At 36.6% G+C, this 21,563-nt stretch overlaps 1 protein-coding gene and 1 long non-coding RNA gene across 5 annotated transcripts in view; one reads left to right on the forward strand and one right to left on the reverse strand.

Moving 5' to 3' along the window:
* The window catches only part of LOC149088102 (uncharacterized), a 31,203-nt gene extending 28,387 nt beyond the window's left edge, over window positions 1–2,816 (reverse strand). The window contains exon 1 of the long non-coding RNA XR_016194091.1: window positions 2,773–2,816. This is a non-coding gene — a long non-coding RNA (uncharacterized LOC149088102). The remainder of the gene's footprint in view (window positions 1–2,772) is intronic.
* Window positions 1–21,563, forward strand: part of LOC149088100 (uncharacterized) — an 84,320-nt gene that overhangs the window by 51,622 nt on the left and 11,135 nt on the right. For all 4 annotated transcript variants that reach the window (XM_089244336.1, XM_089244353.1, XM_089244344.1 and 1 more), the window contains 7 exons: window positions 487–652; window positions 3,589–3,657; window positions 3,956–4,056; window positions 4,173–4,250; window positions 8,698–8,813; window positions 9,702–9,816; window positions 11,641–11,681. In XM_089244336.1, coding sequence (XP_089100462.1) covers window positions 487–652; window positions 3,589–3,657; window positions 3,956–4,056; window positions 4,173–4,250; window positions 8,698–8,813; window positions 9,702–9,816; window positions 11,641–11,681 — 686 coding nt within the window. The remainder of the gene's footprint in view (window positions 1–486; window positions 653–3,588; window positions 3,658–3,955; window positions 4,057–4,172; window positions 4,251–8,697; window positions 8,814–9,701; window positions 9,817–11,640; window positions 11,682–21,563) is intronic.

Here is a 21,563-nt window from a genome sequence, read left to right on the forward strand (position 1 = left end):
GGTTGGCCACGCGTATAAAGTTTCTGCCCTTGACTATAGTCCACTTGCTCCCCCTGTAAATACGCCTCTGATTATGGCAATTTTGTATTCTAAATAATACAATAATTTTGTATTCTAAATAATACAATAATTTTGTATTCTAAATAATACAATAATTTTGTATTCTAAATAATACAATAATTTTGTATTCTAAATAATACAATAATTTTGTATTCTAAATAATACAATAATTTTGTATTCTAAATAATACAATAATTTTGTATTCTAAATAATACAATAATTTTGTATTCTAAATAATACAATAATTTTGTATTCTAAATAATACAATAATTTTGTATTCTAAATAATACAATAATTTTGTATTCTAAATAATACAATAATTTTGTATTCTAAATAATACAATAATTTTGTATTCTAAATAATACAATAATTTTGTATTCTAAATAAGTGAATAGTATAATTGTGTTGTATTTTGTCTCTGTGAAGGCTGAAAGGCTCGTACAAATTATTGAACGGAGGAAACCCGTCAAAGGCTATGGAGGACATGACGGGAGGCCTTGCACAATTATTTGAAGTCAAAGGTGCTTCCAGAAATTTTGATCAAATCATTCAGGAAGCAAATGGAAAATCATTAATAACCTGCTCTTTCGAGGTAACATGCCATTCAGTTTAATAATATTGTGTATCACAGCCAATGACCAAAGTACTCATATTCTATGTCACACAGAAGCGACTAATTGTGTTGGTCAGGGGTTCTCAAACCTTTTCCACCCACTGCATCCCTTTCCCTAATCAACACTTATCCGCTACTCCCCAGAGCAGTTTAACACAAAAAAACCTCTTAAAAAACATTTGTCAAGGAGGCAAATGTTGGAGGGGCACCAGGGGGTCGCGAGTGACAATTTGAGAATCCATGGTGTGGGTGCATTGGATCATCCCTTATTTTATGGTACAGACAAATTTTCCCTTTATAAAATGCCACTTGTGGGGGGGGGCAATCATTCCCTCCTAGATTCATGCCTTTTTTCTGTATCAAGGAGAAGTACCCGTACTTGTTCCAATATGAGAACTCACCCTACCATAGAGTACGAAGTAATAGTACGTTATACTTCATAACTAGTACTTCATCTTTAATAGTGCCTTAACCATTAAAGCAACAATTAGAAATCATTTAACCCCTTCCCCAAAAGGCCCTATCTTTTTTTTTAATAAAGTAGATTTTATTAAGATTTTCAGCTGGTGCAGACTAAGGAATACAGGGAAAAGTTTTCCATTGAGAAATCAACTGACTGTAAAAAATACTTTGGCTTGTTAATGCTAAAATAAGAGGCTTTTATGGAGGCCTACAGGAAATATCATGTGAATGTGTGTGCCGCTTAAAGAGTTGAAGTCTTTTAATAGTGATGCATGACTTATATGAGTACTATAGGAAAAAATATTTTTCTAATATCCCGATCAATGATAATATACATTCCTTTCTAACATACAGACATAAAAAATACCACCAAATCGTAAACTTTCTCCTGTTTATCCTAAAACTAAGAAATTTCATTTTAGAAGAGAGCGAGGTCATATATATAGATGTTCTGAAGGATTCCCGATAAAAGTAGAGTCAATGAACACTTTCTGCTATTTTCTTCTCCCTCCCCCCCCCCATCCCACTTTCTATTGTTGATTTTTCCCCCTTGAATAAATTTGTTTGCTTTTTTTAGCGTTGAAGGAGAAATCTGAGAATAAAATCTGCACCCCCCCCCCCCCCGGTCCAGGGCATGAGGCCCGCCTGCTCCCTTCTGGTTGCGGCCCTGTGTACATATATACAAGGGGTGATCAAATGAAAAAGTACGAAACGACACGGTGGGTACAAATGTCGACTTTATTCAAAATATACACCATAGGCCTGAGCACAATGATACCACTGATGAAAAAGCTGCAGGATTCCTTGTTCCCAGAATTCCTGTGGCCGTGACGAGCCTGCGATTTCCATGTGTTTGGTCCACTGAAGAAACACCTGAAAGGGAAGCGCTTCAACTCGGACGACGTACTCAAGGACGCTGTGAAGGACTGGGTCTCATCACGGCCACAGGAATTCTGGGAACAAGGAATCCTGCGGCTTGTTCATCAGTGGGATCGTTGTGCTCAGGCCTATGGTGTATATTTTGAATAAAGTCTACATTTGTACCCACCGTGTCGTTTCGTACCTTTTCATTTGATCACCCCTTATGTGTGTGTGTGTGTGTGTGTATTCATTTATATGCACAACTTTCCATTTCTGACTTGTGTATTGTTTCTTTCTAATCTTTAATATATATTTCTTTTAATTTAGTCGAATGTATAATCATGCATGCTTCTCACCTGTTTATCATTTTATTTTATTTTTCTTTTTGTTTGCATGTGTGGGTGTGTGTGTATATATATATATAAAATTAAAGATAGAATGAGAAGACAAAAAATTAGAAGAAATTGAAAATTGGAAAAATATGGATCAATGAGGAAGTTGTTCTCAAGGGGGAAACCCCCCACATTGCTCCAAACTGTAAAAATTTTTCTAATGATGATAAGCCTTATAGGCATAATTTTACCATCAGTTCCTCCGACATTTTTGCGATAAACAACTTTTGGAAGAATATGAGAGAATACACAATTATAACCAAAAAAAACCACGAAAATCACATGAGTAACACAGTATAAAAATATATTTACACAAAGGTGTGTTTAAAAATTGAAAAATATAAAAATTTAAAATATAAAATTGAAGAATGAAGTAAAACATACCAAGAATTTTTGACTTTGTAAAACATGGGGAGGTTTGAAACCCATAAAAGAAGATGGACAACCGTTGCCACTCAAGATATTTAAAAATTCAGAATATGCTTCTAAAAAATCCTTAGCATTATTACAAGTTTTTTTAATTCTTGATAGTTGTCCAAAAAATTTACTTCATTCTTCAATTTTATATTTTCAATTTTTAAACACACTTTTGTGTAAATATCTTTTTATACTGTGCTACTCACACGATTTTGTAGTGTTTTGTTTTTTTTTTTGGTTATATTTGTGTATTCTTTTATATTTGCTTTTTGACTTCCAAAGCTTGTTTATCGCAAAAATGTCGGGGGAACTGATGGTAAATTTATGCCTATTAGGCTTACCATCATTAAAAACATTTTTGCAGTTTGGAGCAATGTGGGGGGGGGGGGAAGTCGCCCCTGGAGAAAGACCTCCTCATTGATCCATATTTTTCCAATTTTTCAATTTCTTCTAATTTTTCGTCTTCTCATTTTATCTCTGATTTTATAATTTCGATCTGGTAATCGATATGGTTTTATAATTTCGATCTGGTAATCGATATGGTTTTATAATTTAAATCTGGTTTGTCAGTTGCTCTTTTAATGCATGCTATATATATATTTTCCATGCATGTATTTCATATAAAACAAAAATTTAACTGTTCACCTTGTTTCCTTGTAACGGAGCAATTGGCCCAAAACAATAAAGATTATTATTAATAGTGATGCATTATAAATGCATGTATGTGTATTTATTGTAATTACGATACACATCATAGTTATTGTCTTTTTCGCTCTCTTCCAGCAAAATGCAGATTTTGGCAGGAGTGGATTGTATAGTCACCATACCTATACGATAACTGAAATAAAGACGGTGAGCATTCATGTGCATCTCTCTCACAGAAATAGGCAAATGAAATATGTTCACATTTGAATATTTACATGATTTGAAAAAAAGTTATCCTAGTCAGTTGAACTTGGTTGTAACGCCATCTTGGTTACAACGTCAATAATAGTTATTCTTACTTATTCCCATAGAGAATAATGTTACCAAACCTTGCTTATAAGGTCAATGAAATATGGCAAAATCAAAATTCCGTTTTACTGTATTACAAATTTTGTAAATGCGGATTTGCTCTAATAAACCCCATTCGGTGCTGAATTTTGTACAGGTAGAAATTTCAACACCGGGAGAGACTAAGAAGATCACACTATTGAGGATCCGGAACCCATGGGGGAATGAAAGGAAATGGAACGGGCCGTGGAGTGACGGGTATCATAATTATTATGTTTTTCGAGAGTGTGAATTCATTTTATTAAGCAGTGGAACATTATCATATAAAATCCTGTTATTATTAAATATTAAGTAAAATATTGTTGTTATTAAAGGTCTCCGGAGTGGAGCTTTATTACCAAGAAGGATCGTGAGATTGTCCAAAAGAAGTTCAATGCAAATGGAGAATTTTGGTGAGTTTTTGAAGGGGTCTAAACTGCATCCTACCCATATATTTTCACACTTTATGTTTTTGCTCAATTTTAAAATTTATTTAAAAAATAATAATAAAGATATCAAGTTATATTTGAAATGAAAAATCACACTTCATATCTTATGAAATGTGATTACCAAGTTTCAGATATATTGGTTGTTAAATAATATTTCAATGTAATTTCTAATAAAGCATACTTTTGGGGTAAAATTGCCATGTTAAAGGGTATAAGACCCCTTAAATTATCCAGTCCTTACACAGGGAGGTAGAATTATACAGAATATCTCTCCAAAAACTGACGGGCCTATTTGAGAAATGAATTAAAAAAAAACAAAACGGAAAGCAATAGAAATGCACTGCTTGCTGCATTGCAATTGGGAAAAGCGGTCAATTTTCATTCAGACAGAATTTCGAAATTTTTTATAAATTTTTGCAATATTGGAGAAAATGAAATAAAAGATTGTTTCAAAATAACTTCCACTTGAAGCAACAACCAGTGTAGTCTCAAAGCAAAATTTGCAAAAACCGGTGCAAATGTCTCGGCCAGGAATTTTGAAAATAGCATGTTATAGTTTTCAGACTATGGCCAACATTTTGAAAACACCATATTTATATTATTTCTTAAGATTTTTGTTTCATTGTTGAAGCATTTCGCACATTCTGCAGAATTTTTAACAAATCAATGTATGCCGGAATGTGTGTTCTGAGAGCACGTGTGGTCTCACACGTATTCATGTTGTCCGAATTGCGATTATTTCCTGCTCTGCTGATGCCATCTTTTTCCCATATTTTAAAGTGAAGATTTGAATATTTGAAATTCGGTTTTTCAGATTGCAGCGCCATCTGTTAATGAACTCTCATTTCGAAATTTGCCTGTATTCAATTCAGGCCTTCCCAGCTGAAAACGTTTGCACCATTGTTTTTTTTTTCTGCAAATTTTGTTCTGAGACTACATTATATTGTTGCTGCAAATGGTGGATATTTTAAAGATATCGTATTTTGATTTTTTCAGAGACCACGATGCCATCTGCTGCAAAAAATTTATAACTAATTTTAAAATTCTGTCTTCCTGAAAATTTGTTTTTCTTAAGCACAATGTATTTTATATTCTTTTATTAATCATTTCTCAAATGTGTGTGTCAATTTTAGGACAACATGTATGATCATATTTTCTGAGAGAATAAAAAAAAGCACACACACACACACACCCAGGGCCGCAACTAGCAGAAAAAACTAGAGTTTTCGTATCTAGTTGTGGCCTAGCGCACACCTCAAGTTTCTGTTATACATAGCAATGTACAAGTGTATATGTTACTGACAAAGCCCAAAGTTGGCCAATTTGCAACGGGCCAGCTCAATTGACCCTGCCAATGTCCAAAATTCATGCTTTCGCAAGACTTTGGTCAGCAATTATATATCGATCCCCATATATGGATCACTATCTTATCGATATTCAGATTCCTTTGCTCATTAGGGTTGCCATAGCTAACCATAATCATTATGGTTAACTAGGGGTAATTAGAAATGGCCATAATCATCACAAAAAAATATGCCCCAGGGGCAATGACCCCGAATCATAGCAACCTATATAGGGATTGGCCAAAGCCTGAATTTCGGGCATTGGCCGAGTCAACTGGGCTGGCCCCGTCATGAATTGGCCAACTTCAGGCTTTGGCAGTGACATATGTTCTCATTACTTGTATCTGACCAGGGTTGGTAAAAAACCTGTCTTTTTGGTTTAAACCGGTTTTTTGGTTTAAATAGCATTAACACATTACATTAAATAGCATTAACACATTACATTAAATAGCATTAACACATTACATTAAATAGCATTAACACATTACATTAAATAGCATTAACACATTAAAAACAATAAAATTTCTGAAAAATCATTCAGACTTCTAATAATTAATTAAAATAAAATGTTTATTAATGCAATTAACCTATTCCCATATTAATTAATCTATAAATATTTCCTACATTTTAACAAAAATCCACTTTTGCAATTTAGTTATTTTTTCCTTAACTCTATGAATTACTTTGTGTTTGAAAATTCATAATGTTATTATTAACCGTATAATATAAATGTTTTTCTCCAGTTACTTTCAGTATGCTTAATTAAGAAGCTATTTTGCAAAAACTCCTATAAAAATTATTTGAATATAATGTATTTAATGAAGCATAAATAATGCAGATTAATTGGAGATGATTTACGATATACTATTAGGTTATAACTAAAGTTCTGATTTCAAAGCACTTTAAAAAAAGAATCATCGTCAGAATGACTTCAAAATTTACATGAATATTCATGAAGCAATGGAATTTTAAATGGCAAAGGGGAAAAATTTTTAAAAATTTTAAATTAACGACACTGTACTCATTCAACACATGGGAAATTTGCTCACAGAATGGAAATGATAGCCAGTCAGGGCAAAATGATAACTTAATTAGTATTGCACGATTTCATAATTCATGGAAATATTACAAAAATGAAGTAATTGAACAAATAAAACTACAACTTAAAAAAAGGTTAAATATGTTGTCCACAGTGTTCTGGCTATGAGGTGAAAGCACAAAAATGCTTGTTTAACAACAGATAAGAGTATGCCATGGTCATGATCTGGATGTGCTTGCAATTCACCAGAGTTTGCATTCGACCACTGTTCATAACATTTTGAGGTACCCCCTTCCCCCCACAGCCAGAAGTTGCAAGGATTAAGGTCAATTGCAGGTGTCGTGGCATGCTGTTATTGTCAAAATGGTTCTTCAGCCGCTGCTTTGCTGGCATAGGCGGATATAGACTTGGAAGTCTGGGAAGGGGGGGGCACGATGATGATGTCAATCCATCTATACATATATGCATTAGATCAGTCGACTTCACCTTTGATGCTGGGAGGGCAATGCCCCTCACATTACCCGTTTCTCCGCCCATGTTTGCTGGTATTGCAATGTGCATCTTGATAAAAGTTGTACTATCCACACACTGATGTTGCTGAAGTGCCGAAATGATGTGGTTACACAAAATGGTATTATCCTGCTGGCCAAGTACAGCATCATCTACTTGCACATTTTGCACTTCTTTTCTTTTGCCAAAGAAATTTTCATTGCTTCAGGAGTATCCATGCAAATTTTCAAGTCATTCTGACCAGTAGTTCTTATTGTACAGTTTTGGAATCAAAACTTTAATTATAATCACCTTGTATATAGCTGATTATTTTTCAAAAATCTGTTACTACTATACAGTAGAACCTTGATTAACTGGGCTTAACAGTGAAGGTATTAAAAAAAACAAATATTGAATATTAAGACTGGGAGATGTACTACTTATGGGAAAGAAAATGAAAATGTCTGTGAGGTAATGTAGCTACTAGTACACTGGTCTTTGTCCTTTAGGGACAGCTGCCCCCAGCATGATGGTGTCACTACTGTTGCTACTTCTTTGTGAAGGAAAAACAAAAAAAAAAACCAGTGTGAGATAATACACCATTACATTTAGATGTGTGAGGCAATCCTTATATGAATTTGCAAAAGATATAGAGCTACAGAATGTAGCCAAAAGTTAGAAAATGTGGTAAGAATGAGAAATTTTGGCTTCTGTATATAACTAAATGTTAAAGATAACTAAGATACTTTTTATGAAAAAAATATGTAAATTCAGGCCACTTTTATAAGACTTTTTGGGAAAAAAAACCACTTATACCACCTAAAGATATAGCATCAGAATGTCCCGAAGAACATAAAATGTGTTAAGAATGAAAATTTTTTTTTGGGTAATAATGTGTGAACCAATGTGATATTTTTCAAAGAAAAAAATTATATTTAGACCACTTCTGTTTGATTTTTGAAAAAAACCACTTGGTTAAAACCAAACAACCCTGTATTGTATCTGACCATACATGAATTTTGTAAACATCAATCTGGGGAATTTTTAACAAACCGGTACTCACAGGAACGTTTTGTGTGTGTATATACATGCACTTGCATGACCACAAATTATTTGTTACCAGAGTTATATGCTTGTTTCGTATTATACGGGTGCTTCCATTTTCCTTCCACATTTTAAGTTATGGCAAATGCCTGGATTTTTGTTTCATAATTATCGTGTTGGTGGTTTGTCTATTCAGTGCTGTCTGGATTTTTTCCGCCACCCCGTTGGGCATTTTGCCTGTTCTAGCTTTTGTATTCGTATTTAATGCATGGGCCTGGCCCGGGGTCCTCTAGTGAAGGGGGGATTAAGTTTTTCAATATTTTGCTTGTAACTTAGTAAGCAGGCATTTCTAGTTGGGCATAGAGCCTCAGATAAATCATATTTGCCCATGATGCTTTTGAGACGGCCCTGTGCCTACTCTCTGCAGAAAGACTTTGGATACTGACTTTGAGACACTATGTACTACTACAGTGAAACCTCTTTTTTTTTTTCTCAGGATGAAGTATGATGACTTCGTAAAGGAGTTTTCTCGCTTGGAAGTCTGCCATGTCCAGAAGAAGGAGGAGAGGGGCGAACGCAACGGCAACGCCACTAGATCGAAAAACATCATGGGTGAGTTCTGTATATGTCACTATAGTTCGCCAGAGCAATAAGTGCTCTGAAACTGTGCCGCGTGTCACTCAAGTCACGTGGTAATATGATGTGGACTGCTTGAGTGGTTTTAAATTGTGCTGTTGGTAACTTGATTGATGTGGAATTGTGCCAGAGGCTGATTAAATGCTCTGGAACTGTACCACATGTCACTTAAGTGATCTGTAAATATCTGGCGGGAAACTTAATAGATCTTTATATGTGCCGCAGGCCACTTAAGAGGTGTGGAACTGTACCACAAGCGACTTAAATGCTCTGAAACTGCATCACGGGTCACTCAGTGATCTGTAAATATGTATGTTGTGGGTATCTTAAGTGATCTGCGTGCATGCCGTGGGCCACTTAAGTGACCTGTAAATATGCCGCGAGCCATTTGAGTGATGTGAAACTGCACCAAATCCACTCAAGTGCTTTTAAACAGTGTTGCATGTCACTCTAATGTACCGCGGGTTACTTAAGTGATCAATAAATGTGAACAGGCACTTGTGGGAGTGACCTTCAAATCTGCCGCTTATTTAAGTTCATTTTTACAATACCCCTAAGCCCCCCCCCCTAATGGGAGATGGAATGGTCCGGGAGGGGAACAATAAAAGCTACGGATTTAACAAAGGATTCTATGGGTTCACTTGAGTTGGGAGGCGATGAGAGAAAATATTTTCAGATGGAGGGGCGAGGAAACGATAAGTTTGGGAAACTATGGATTAGAAGGTGAAATTTGCTCCCCATTTGGTCACCCGCCGACCCCCTCCCGGTTGAGGCCTTAGTTGTACCATGATGCTTTTTTTTATATCTGAGATATTCTGCAATCGATGTGTTTCTGATTCCAATAACTACCCTCATTGTTTTCAGATATGGTGCCGGTGCCAACAATGCTTGATCGACTCAAGGAAGATCTCCTTGAATACCACCGGCACCCAGTTGCCGATGTGTCCGTGTGCCCAGATCCTAGTGATGTGCGGATTCTGTAAGACATTTCCTTCAATTTCATTCTTTAATCAGTATTTGAATGTCTTTCCAGAAGGTTGCGAAACTTCCTGATCTTATAGCAATCCTAATGAATTTCATAAATGGGTACTTTTTGATGCGTTTTTTCCCTGCCACATGCTTACTATGTTTGATACAAGTAAACAGCATGGATTGACCAATCCCAAGTACCATGGCGACCCAAAAATTGATACCAGGACCTAAAATTTAAAAAATGAACGATGAAATATCAGCTTGGCTGACATCTATTTTTTTTCGACTTGTCATTCGAGCATATTTGTTCTCACAAATTAGATAAACTTGTTGGAAAAACTAGTGCATAGATATACAGGGTGCATAGCAAGCAAGGTGTATGAAATTTCACTGGCGGACCGTTGATCATAAAGCCATACTTCCAATTAGAAAAAGTTTCCAAATAACGTGTAGTACTCGCATGTGCCATTCATGTTGCAAGGGACTGTGTGATTATTAAAATGAAAATGGTAACTTTTATACAGACACGTGTGCTCAAGAACCCAGTTACAAAGTTGTTGCTCTGTCTCTTTGAATGCAACGAAAAAAATCCCTGTTTCTTAGTGCAATATCCACTGAGATATTCAAATTCGAAAAAAGGAGGACACTAGTGAAAAAAACTGTTAAATACGAGTAAAACTATGTTTCTGCATTTAGTGCTCCCCCCCCCCCTCAACTTTTCTCTGTTTTTTGAATTTGAATATCTCAGCGAATATCGCAGTTAAAAACATGGAATTTCATCAGTTGGCATCAGGAGAGACAGAGCAACCACTTTCTAATCAGATTTTGGGGCACACAGGGACTATATAAAAAGTTAATTTTTATATTTCAGTAATTATATAGCTCCTTGCAACATGGGGGCATGACATATCTCAGTGCTACACATTATTTCGATACTTTTTCTAATTGGAAGTATGCCTCTAAGATCAACAGTTTGCCAGTGAAATGCTGTTAGCCATGCACACTGTATATTTGCTATAGAGAGAAAGAAGTCTGAAAATTCCTGGCTTGGGGAAGGAGAGCTTGCCGAAATATCCTAGCCTTTACATCGGGCATCTTAAACCTGTTGCTCGCGAGCACCCAGATTGTTTGATGCTTGTGTCCGGTTTCGTGCTCACGAGCATTTTATCAACGTCCCAATTAAATTCCTTGTACAAATTTAATTAAGGAATTAAAATTATTTTTTCATGTATATGTATGTCAATGTTGCCGTAAGGGTGCTCTTCTTTTGGTGAAGGGTACATGCAGTGCTCACAACTAGAAAAAAATGGAAGACCTGTGCTTTAGATCCATTTGCAGGATGTGAGTACTGTACTTTACTTACCTTTGACAACTTTTATATGACAACTTTACTTGCTTCTGACAATTTTCCACAATTCCGTGTAACTCTATGACTTGCTTGGGCACTGATAATGGTTTGGGAATTTGAATATACACCACTGTGTTCATGAACATATTTTAGTGTTCAACTCCACAAACCCTAAGAATTAATATCTTCTGATGTTTGAGGGTTAAATGCATGAACCATGAAATAATCAAATTAAATACAGTAAAAACCCCTGTTAGTCCAACCCCTCCCCCCTTTTTATGGCCAAATAATAATTTCCCCTTGTATACTAAATGTAAGCTTTCAAACAGTCAACGGTCACACCTCTTTTATGGATGAATTTTTTCCATCCCACCAGTGTGCGAAAAAAGAGAGGCTTTTCTGTATTTTCTTGTAGGCATAATCGAACACACTTGCGTGTGACCATACATTCTTTTCATCAGTTGTTCGTCTATTTCTTTTCAGATACTTCATCCTTAAAGGCACTAAGAAAACTCCATATGAAGGTGAGAAACAAAAAAGTAGCTATTTGTCTCGTATTCTATGTATGTATATTGCAGGTTTCACGCTGTGGCAATCAGGGTTGTCAAAAATTTGCTCTCCGGGTAGATACCCATTTTCCCCTAAAAACCCCGGGTTTTATAAGTTTTATACAGGTACATCAGACTTTCATAACTGAAATATCAAGAAACAAAAATAGCGTTATCTCATAAGAAAAAGAAAATAACATTGTGGGATTCTTGAATTGTACATTGGTAACAAACATTTTCAAGTGAAACAGAACAAAAAGTTTTCTTACGAAAATAACACCTTGTGGCGGAGTTTTGCCAACGCTTGGCGTTAAAAGTGACTACGCAGATTACACGCGCCAAGCGAGCAGAAGAAACAAAGATATACAGTTGTTGCATGTCAGTGTAAATAACATGTTGATTTTTTTTTTTGTGTGTGAATTTTTGTGAATAAATTAATTTGGTGATTGTTGACAAGTCGTCTTATAATCAGATCAGAGTGGAGTCAGATGTGCGTTATTAAATTAACTCGATCGACTTTCCAAACCTGGTGACGCAGTGTGGAATTACGCAAGAACATTAATTGGCACGTGGCTGAATAAAGGTAGGCCATATTCTTATGTTCACTTATTTGTGTGTCCTCTGGGGTGTTGACAGTGCAATTCCGTTCGTATTGGTATTGAAGCTAACACGCTCATAATGATGGATCCGAAACCTGGAAATTCAGGAGATGAGAAAGTTGAGTAACAATGTGGTCGTGTGTCTGTCAAAGTACCAAATTTATGGCCAAACAATGTGAAACTATTTTTTGTTCAACTAGAGTCCAGTTTCAGGGTGTCTGGTATTACTGTTGAGCAGACAAAATTCGACACATTAGTTGCTTCGTTAGACCCTGAAACACTGTCATGTGTTACTGCGTAGTTTGTGACCCCCCCCCCCCCCCCCCTTCAGATCGGCCTTATCCTCAGCTACAAGCCCGCTTGCTTTCAGAATTTGAAATTTCTCACACGAAAAAAATTCAAACATTACTTGAGGATGTTGATGTGCAATTATTATGTGACTTGTGTCACTCTTAGTGTGATAATTCGTGAGTCCATCGTGATCGTTGGCACCCAGGTTCAAGTAGGGCTAAAAGGAAAGCTGCTACAAAGAAATATTAAGGGACTCAAAAACAATGAATGGCCGAAAGACAGGCAGATTAAATTTTTTTTAAAAATTTGAATGTTTAATTCATTATAACTTAAGTTGCTGTTGACAAATCAAAGATCATTTTTTATACTTAGAATTAGGTATAGTCTGTCATTCACATATCTTGTATATAAATGTGAAAGTATGTATGTATGTATGTTCTTTATACAAATCTACAGTTTTAGACCGATCGTCGCCAGATTTTGCATATATACCAAACAGGTCCGGGATTGAACCATAGGCTACTTTGAAAGTTCGTCAGAGCTGGGCAAATGCCCGAAATGGGCAAAAAATCTGTCGGGCAACAATTGTATTGAGGCCTCAACAATTACTTTCGGAACGTTTACTTTGGTTACCGTGGTTTCTAACAATGCGTTTCAGACGTGAATATATACCTTTACAATGGTTTGTCACACCTTTAATTCTGTTATTATAACAGTTTATTCCTTTATAACGGTTTGTCACTTTTCCAATCCTCCCAGTAATTGAAGAAAACCCGGGAAGCGCCGGGTATTTCTGCTAACCTATATACACGGTGTCCTGTAAGTGATAATGCGACCTTTATCTCATCAATCGCCCATTGTATAGGTATAGTTTAAATTTAAAAAATGCTCAAAAGGCGTTTGAATAATATTCTCTGCACAAGTTGGACGTATGATGTCGCTAACAACCATAGGCGTACGCAGAATTTTTTCGAGGAGGTTTCAGATTTTTTTTCCATCTGTGGGGGGGGGGGGGTATGTTTTTTCCTGCAAAACAACACTGTAATCTTGGTTCAAGGGGGGAGGGAGTTAGAGCCCCCCGCCGTACGGCTATGCTAGCAACAGAGAACAACAACTACGACGACAAAACTAAGAATAAAAATGTTCAATGCCAGCTGATGAACTCAATGCTTGCCTCAAATCAAAACACTCTGGCACGAAGTTAAAAAATTTTCATTATCCACGAACATGCGAGTTCAACTGCAAAATGACTCAGCACTGCTATCATTTTCACGTCAATTGATCAAACTTGGCAATGGAAGAATTCCCGTAGAGACCCAAGCACTGGACTCATTACGTACCCAAATAGATTTTGCGAATTGTTAAACTCAGTTCCAGAACTTGCAGACAATGTCTTCCCAAACATTCAACAAAATCACCGAAACCATGAGTGGCTTTGTGAGAGCGATTCTGGCACCGAAAAATGACAGTGTGAACAAGATCAACGAAAAAATCCTAAAAATTATTCCGGGACATCTTACAAATCGGTTGACACTTTGACAGACACAACGCAGACAGTTCTGTATCCTGCGGAATTTCTGAACTCTTTGGATATTACGGGTGTGCCACCACACAACTTGACCCCCAAAGTCAGAGCACCAGTAATTCTTTTAAGGAATTTGGAGACACAGAGACTCTGCAATGGCAGCAGACTCTACGTGAAGAAATTGCACGAAGCACCGATTCTAACTGGATGTGCCAAAGGAGAGACGTCTTCATTCCACGTAAATCCCAATTATCACTGAAGAAATGCCATTCACTTTCAAGTGATTACAGTTTCCGATTCATTTAGCTTTTGCCATGACAATCAACAAAGCGCAAGACCAGTTATTAGCACTGGCAGGTATCAACCTACTTGAGCCCTGTTTTTCACACGGACAGCTTTACGTCGCGTGTTGGTAATCCCAAAAATTTGGCATCTACACACCAGATGGAAAAACAAGAAATATTGTGTATTCACAAGCGACTGCCTGAAGTTTTTAATTAAAATATCTTAAAATAAACGTAATTTTTTCTTACTTGATGCAGAATTTTTTTTGATTAAGAAATAATTAATAAGCTATACATATATACATTTTTTTTACGGGGCAGGCAACGTCGCCGGGTATCAGCTAGTCAAAATATAAACCTGAAACATTAGGTGCACCTTTAGATAATTTTTAAAATGTATGATCATTTAAAATTTTACTTTTTTTTTTTTTTTTATACTGTTGGGACCCCCAACCAAAAAAAAAAACAATCCAAAGTTTTGAACTTATCTAGCTGCCGCTGAATTCATGAGGCTGGCATTGACTCTGAAGTGGCCTTGGTGTTCATACTCGCCATGAGAAAAGTTTAGTCCATACTTGTAGAGGGGAAGAGGTGAGGAGTTGGTCTATCTTTCTTGCGATGTAGTCCATTTCTTTCCTGAAGTGAAGTTTCGATCTTGCCTTTTTTTTTTGTGAGAAGAATTCGGGTGATGATGATGCGGGCGCACATAGGAGAATCACCTATTCCATCGCATGTTGAGCCGCCATGAACATCTTCGGACCCTCCCGGAGCAACCACCGGAAACATTTTTTGTACGTCTTATCAGATTGAAATCACATCTCTCTTTTCAAAACTCAGTATCTTTCAGTATTCTGTCTTGCTAGCACATGGCTCGGGACCTGTGATTGGCTGAACGTAGCGGATCACGCGCTCTCTCCCCCAGTATCTGCTGTACATTATCACGTGTCCGGTTTAGAAGCGTCAGCTAGATGATGGCACATTCTTCCCACGTTTGAAATTTCATGATTGTGCATGTCGAGAATTCTGCACATACCGGATGCACAACGGGGTGTGTGTGGTACTAATCAATACCATAATATTTTCAATTTCGTTTATTTTTTACAATTAATTTCAGCAGATATTATTGATGTTTCAATTCTTAAACAAAATATTACAATTTTAATTCAACACACATTAAAATCTTCAAATATATACATTTCAATTTTTATGACCTGTGTGTGAGCCGCCCCGCGGTACTGCACATTGAGTTAGGGGATCGCTCACCCTTAATGTTGTTAAGGCAAATAAGAGATCTCAGCGAAGGTCACGTTGATGATAATTTTTTGAGAAATTTCTGGTTAGATTGCCGATCACAGTGCAAACCGTCCTGGCCATTAGTTCTGAAAATGGCACAGATGGCAGATAAAATTTGCAAATGCACTGCTGTCTCGGTTGCTTCCGTAAATGCCTCTCATTTGATTGCTGGTAGGAATCAATTGCTGGTAGGAATCAATTGCTGGTAGGATTGCTGAATGTAAAAGTAGGAATCAGCTTCTTAAAGAAAACTTGGGTAGATAGAATTAGGCCCCAAATTTCTTGCCACTGTGGTGGTCGAGTGGTCATAATACGGACTCGCATCGCGGGGACCCGGGTTCGAGCCCCACTGCCACCACAGTGGTGGTCGGCTGAAGTTGGTTTTCTGTGGTTCCCAACTTCAAGGCGCAAATGCGAGCCGATCTCCCCGTTAAAAAGTCTCGCCACAGAGAGAGCAACAGTCCTACAAACAGTACAAATATTCAGTCATTACACTACACTCACTTCACTTCTGAGATGTAGATGGCAGCACTAAAAAATCATACACAACACTAAATACACACTCAGATAGGTACACATACTTACACTTCCGGCACAACTCACTAGGTAGTAAATTGCCCATGGCGATAGACCTGAGTTGTGCTCGGCTTCAAAAAAAGAAAAAGATTGCTGGTAAAAGTGATTAAAGTGCAACACTAGTTGATCTCAAACATCAGGTTAATGAATTAACAAAACAAGTAGACAATTTGACAGAGTTGAATCAGTGTCGATCTAATGATAATCGAGGTCGATATCGCTCTGATTCTAGAAATCGTAATGCAGTAAAAAAAGAAAATTGGCTTTGGTGGTACCATTTTCGATTTTTAAGAAAATGCAACTAAGTATGTTTTGCCCTGTTCCTATGGGTCAACAAACGAGTTAAGCCATCAGAAGTAGCTGCGGCTTCTGGGAATTTGGTTTTAAGTCGCAGGCTTTATGTGAAAGATCGCTTAAATAAGTCTGAATATTCTGAATATTTGGTAGATACAGGTAGTGATGTTTCTTGTTATCCCAGATCATTTATGAGTAAAGAAACTGCTGTGTTAGCACATTTAATCTCTATGCTGCGAATGGGACATGTATAAAAACATATGGTGTCAAATTGCTTACTTTAGATTTGGGATTACGCCGAACGTTGCAGTGGTCATTTATCGTTGCCGATGTCAGCAAACCTATTATAGGTGCTGATTTTTCACAGCATTTTGGTTTGCTTGTTGACATTAAAAAATGCAACTTAATTAACCCCTTGACAAATCTTGTGTCTCATGGTTGTGCTGGTTTATCTGACATTCAGGCAGTAAAAACAATTTTTAGACAAATCTGTGTATGCCGATCTTTTGCTCAAGTATAAGGAGATCCCGCAGTTAAATGCTGCACCTCAAAATACTGTAAAGCATAACACATTACATTTTATACCTACCGTAGGCCCTCCTGTTTCAGCCAAAGCATGCAGATTAAATCCTGCGCAGTTGAATATAGCCAGGCGAGAATTCGATTATATGCTAGATAAGGGTATTTGCAGGCCTTCAAAAAGTAACTGGGCCAGCTCTTCACACATGGTTCCCAAGGGTTCATCTGACTGGCAACCCACGGGTGACTACAGAGCTCTGAACCGCATTACTGTACCAGATAAGTACCCTGTACCACACATTCATGATTTCTCGCATATGCTCAATGGAAAGTGCATATTTTCTAAAATTGATTTGGTTCGCGCCTACCACCAAATTCCAGTTAATCCACCTGATATACCCAAGACTGCCATAATAACACCATTTTGGGTTATTTGAATTTCCATTTCTGAATTTTGGCCTCTGTTCAGCAGCACAAACTTTCCAAAGATTTATCAATGAGGTTATGCATGGCTTAGACTGTTTTTCATACATTGACAATATTTTGGTTGCTAGTGAGAATCCAGAGCAGCATAGGCTGCATTTGGAAGAAATTTTTAAACGTTTTTTGGAATACGGTATTGTCATTAACGAATCTAAATGTGAATTTGGCAAAGAGCAAATTGAATTTTCAGGTCACATAATCAAAATGGTTGTTGTCCTAATAAAGAAAGAGTTGATGCAATCTTGAATTTTCCCAAACCTAGTGATATTAGCCAACTTAGACGATTTTTGGGGATGATAAATTTCTATCACCGTTTCATTCCAGACAGTGCGGTCATTCTTGCACCCTTAAATAAGTTGTTGGTTGGGGCAAAAAAGAATGACAAACGGAAAATCGAATGGAATTTGGACTTAGACACAAGTTTCGAAAAAGCAAAAAATGCCATGGCTGAAGCAACTTTATTGTATCATGCTTCAACAAATGTTAAAATGGCTTTGGTCACTGATTGCAGTGGTTTTTCGATGGGTGCTGTATTACATGAAGTAACACCTGATGGCCCAAAACCTCTTAGTTATTTTTCAAAAAAGTTGTCACCTACACAATCCAATTATTCAGCTTATGATAGGGAATTGCTTGCTGTATATTCAGCAATTCAGTATTTTAGGTATTTGTTAGAGGCTAGGCCCTTTACTTTATTTGTGGATCATAAACCTCTCATATTTGCGTTTGAGCAAACACAGGATAAATGCTCACCTTGTAGGCTTAGGCAGCTTGACTTCATTTCGCAGATTACCACAGATATTCAGTATTTACCAGGTAAAAGTAATATTGTAGCTGATAGTTATTATCCCCCGTTTGTGAAATCCTTTCTCCTCATTAGCAGACATGGAGCAAAATGCAATCTGAAGATGAGGAAATGAAAAATATCCTGGATGGTAATATTGATTGTAGTGTAGAATTAACGAAACTGAGGATGCCTGCTTCCGATATTCATCTGTATTGTGATAGTTCTACTGGAGAAAATAGATTTTATGTCCCTCAAACCTTAAAAAAAAAAGTTTTCAAACAGGTGCATGGCTTATCTCATGCTGGCATCAAGGCCACTAAACAATTAATCAATATCCATTATTTTTGGCTTAATCAAAACAAGGACATAACTGTTTGGTGTAGAGCATGTGTGCTGTGTCAGAAAACCAAGGTGCATAAGCATACAAAATCACCTTTAACAAAATTCTTAGTCCCAGATGAACGTTTTTCACATGTTAGTTAGTTTTTCAAAAGTGGTCCTAGATAGGACCACTTCCTCTATGTCATGGTTTGCGTTACTGTCTAACGATGGTAGATAGATTCACAAGATGGCCCGAGGTAGTGCCACTATCCGATATGACAGCTGAAAGTGTCGCCAGAGCGTTGGTATATGGGTGGATTGCATGATTTGGTACACCTCATAGGGTAACATGCGACAGGGTTGGACAATTTGAATCTGGTCTTTTTCAGGCTCATTTCCCGAATGCTTGGCATCCAAATTGCAAGGACGGCTGCATATACTCCACAGTGCAATGCAATGGTGGAAAGGTTCCATAGGCCACTCAAGCAAGCATTGATGTGTCATATGCTAAAACAAGTCCTGGAAGGCCTCGACTCAGACTGGTATGAAGCTCTCCCATTGGTTCTTCTTGGGTTAAGGTCAGCATACAAGAGTGACCTTGATGCCTCAACAGCCCAGCTGACTTATGGTTCCTCACTTCGTCTTCCTGGTCAGCTGTATGATGATCAGCCATTGTCTAACCCTTTCGACTACATTGCCCGATTGCAGAGGATCATCAGCTCTCTGAAAGCAACGAATCCTGTGCGGCATGGACTTCCAAAGATCTACGTTCCGAAGGAGCTCACCACCTGCACTCATTTCTTCATCCGCTGCAGTCCCTTCAAGAAGTCTCTCCAGTTCCCGTATGAAGGTCCATTCCGTGTTGTGCGTAGATTGACCAAGGACTTCATGGAGGAAGTAAATGACAAAGAAAAGGTGGTCAACATCGACAGATTAAATCGGGCATTTTTGCTGTTGGATGAAGCCGTTCAGGATGACTCATCACGTTCCAGTGATAAGAACAAAACTTACATCGCCAGAAACGGTCGCAAAGTTTGGTTTCGTGTTTAATGGTAATTCAAGTTATTCTGCAGTTTTAAGTTCCCAAAAATGGCTAATTTGGACCAGTGGAAAGCACCTCCAGAGTTATGAATCCTCAGAATGACTGCTATCTCCTCCTCTTAGCCAGATAATTTTTTAATTATTACTGCTCCTTTAAAAATATTTCAGAATTTAATTTAATGAAGCTGGGAATATTCTTGTAAGGAATTCAAGAAAAAGAGAAGCATGAGACTTTAGCTCCTGAAAGTTTGAGTTCGATTTAAAAAAAAAAAAAATTATTGTTCTGGTTACATAGCTAAATGTTTTATTTTTGACATATCAGGACACTTTTGGATACATTTTCTGCAGGGTTTGAAAAATTTGGAGAAAAAAATTCAGGCATCATTCTGATTTCTCAGAATTTTCATTATCCAAATTCATTTATTTTACCACAATCTTCTTGCTACAGTTCTGCATACAAATCAAGGTTCAGATACAATTACACAAAAGTTGGTGTGTTTGAGTGTGAACAATTATTCCCTTATAGTATTGTCAATTTTATTGATCAGTTACATAGTTTAACATACACCACAAATGTATATTTAGACTCAATATAAGATGTACACTAGGGTGGGTAGAAAAGTTTTCTTAATTTTCAAATTGCTATAATGCAGAAAAGCAGCCTCCTTTAATAAAAAGAAAAATGACAGAGAAAAAATTTAAAATCAGTTGACATCTTGTGGTCATGCATCGTACTTGAAGTTTATGAAAATTGACGAAATTGAACATTTTTCTTAATTTTTTAATATTACTTTAAATTCAATGATTGACACGCAAAAATTTGTTATGCTTATTTTATGGTTCAATAATATTGATATAAAAATAAATGAAAACATCATTAATATTTCAATGTTTATCAGTGGCGCAATGTGTTCGAAAAATGGAATTGACCAAATTTTTGCAAGTTTCATTGTGCAGCTCTTCGCATGCTTTGTCAGAACAAAATAACCCAGAATTTACAACATTGAGGTGGCTGCACATTGAGTTTCACCAACACTCCCCATAGATAAGAAAGCGTCCATACTGGAGTCGTGATGTCACGGAGTAGAGGCTGATCGTGGGGACGATAGTTTTTCTTCCTTCATAATCTTGCCTTTCAAGCCAACGGAATCCATTTTCATTTACAGATATCTGAAGTTCATGATATAAACAAACTATGAAATCGGTTGCTTGCACTGATTTTTTTTAATTAAAAAAAGTATTTGCTATTAATTCCAACTTACTACCTTAATCATGAAGAAAAAAATTAAACTTTTGCAATATATCTTCTCCTCTCTTGTTCTGTTCAGAAAAATATTTTAAAAATAAATTCTCAAAATAATTATTTGCAAAGCTAGACAAAAATTAATATGAATCAGTATAAGATGAAATATAAACATCACTTTTTCTACAGCTCTCATAGTTGAACTGATAACTTCAAAATAAAACAAGGAAGCAAAGAAAACACACAACTTCAAATTATAAAAATTTTGATATTTTTTTTAAAAAAATGATAAAATTTGTGGAGAACTGCCACAAACATTACATTAGAAATAATTTTCGCACAGAAAGTAGTAAAACTTATAAAAATTCCCATTTAATGTATGGAAGTTAGTGCATGACAATATTTGATTGTGTTGCTTGATTCATCATACAATTTTCTCAATGTTGAAACTGAAACACATTTTTGAGATTTAGAGAGAAATGGTTATCTAGGCTTTTGTACTTCATACATTTGAGATTCTTCGATGCTCTCTCCTCGAAATATGGATAATATAAAGAAATTGCACAATTTTTCTGGTTGATTCAGTTATTTCAGGCACAGTT

Source organism: Pholcus phalangioides, unplaced genomic scaffold, assembly GCF_987345545.1.
Source record: "Pholcus phalangioides strain wild (caught in Gottingen) unplaced genomic scaffold, Ppha-v1.0 ptg000003l_1, whole genome shotgun sequence".
In the NCBI taxonomy this organism is placed as follows: Eukaryota; Metazoa; Arthropoda; class Arachnida; order Araneae; family Pholcidae; genus Pholcus; species Pholcus phalangioides.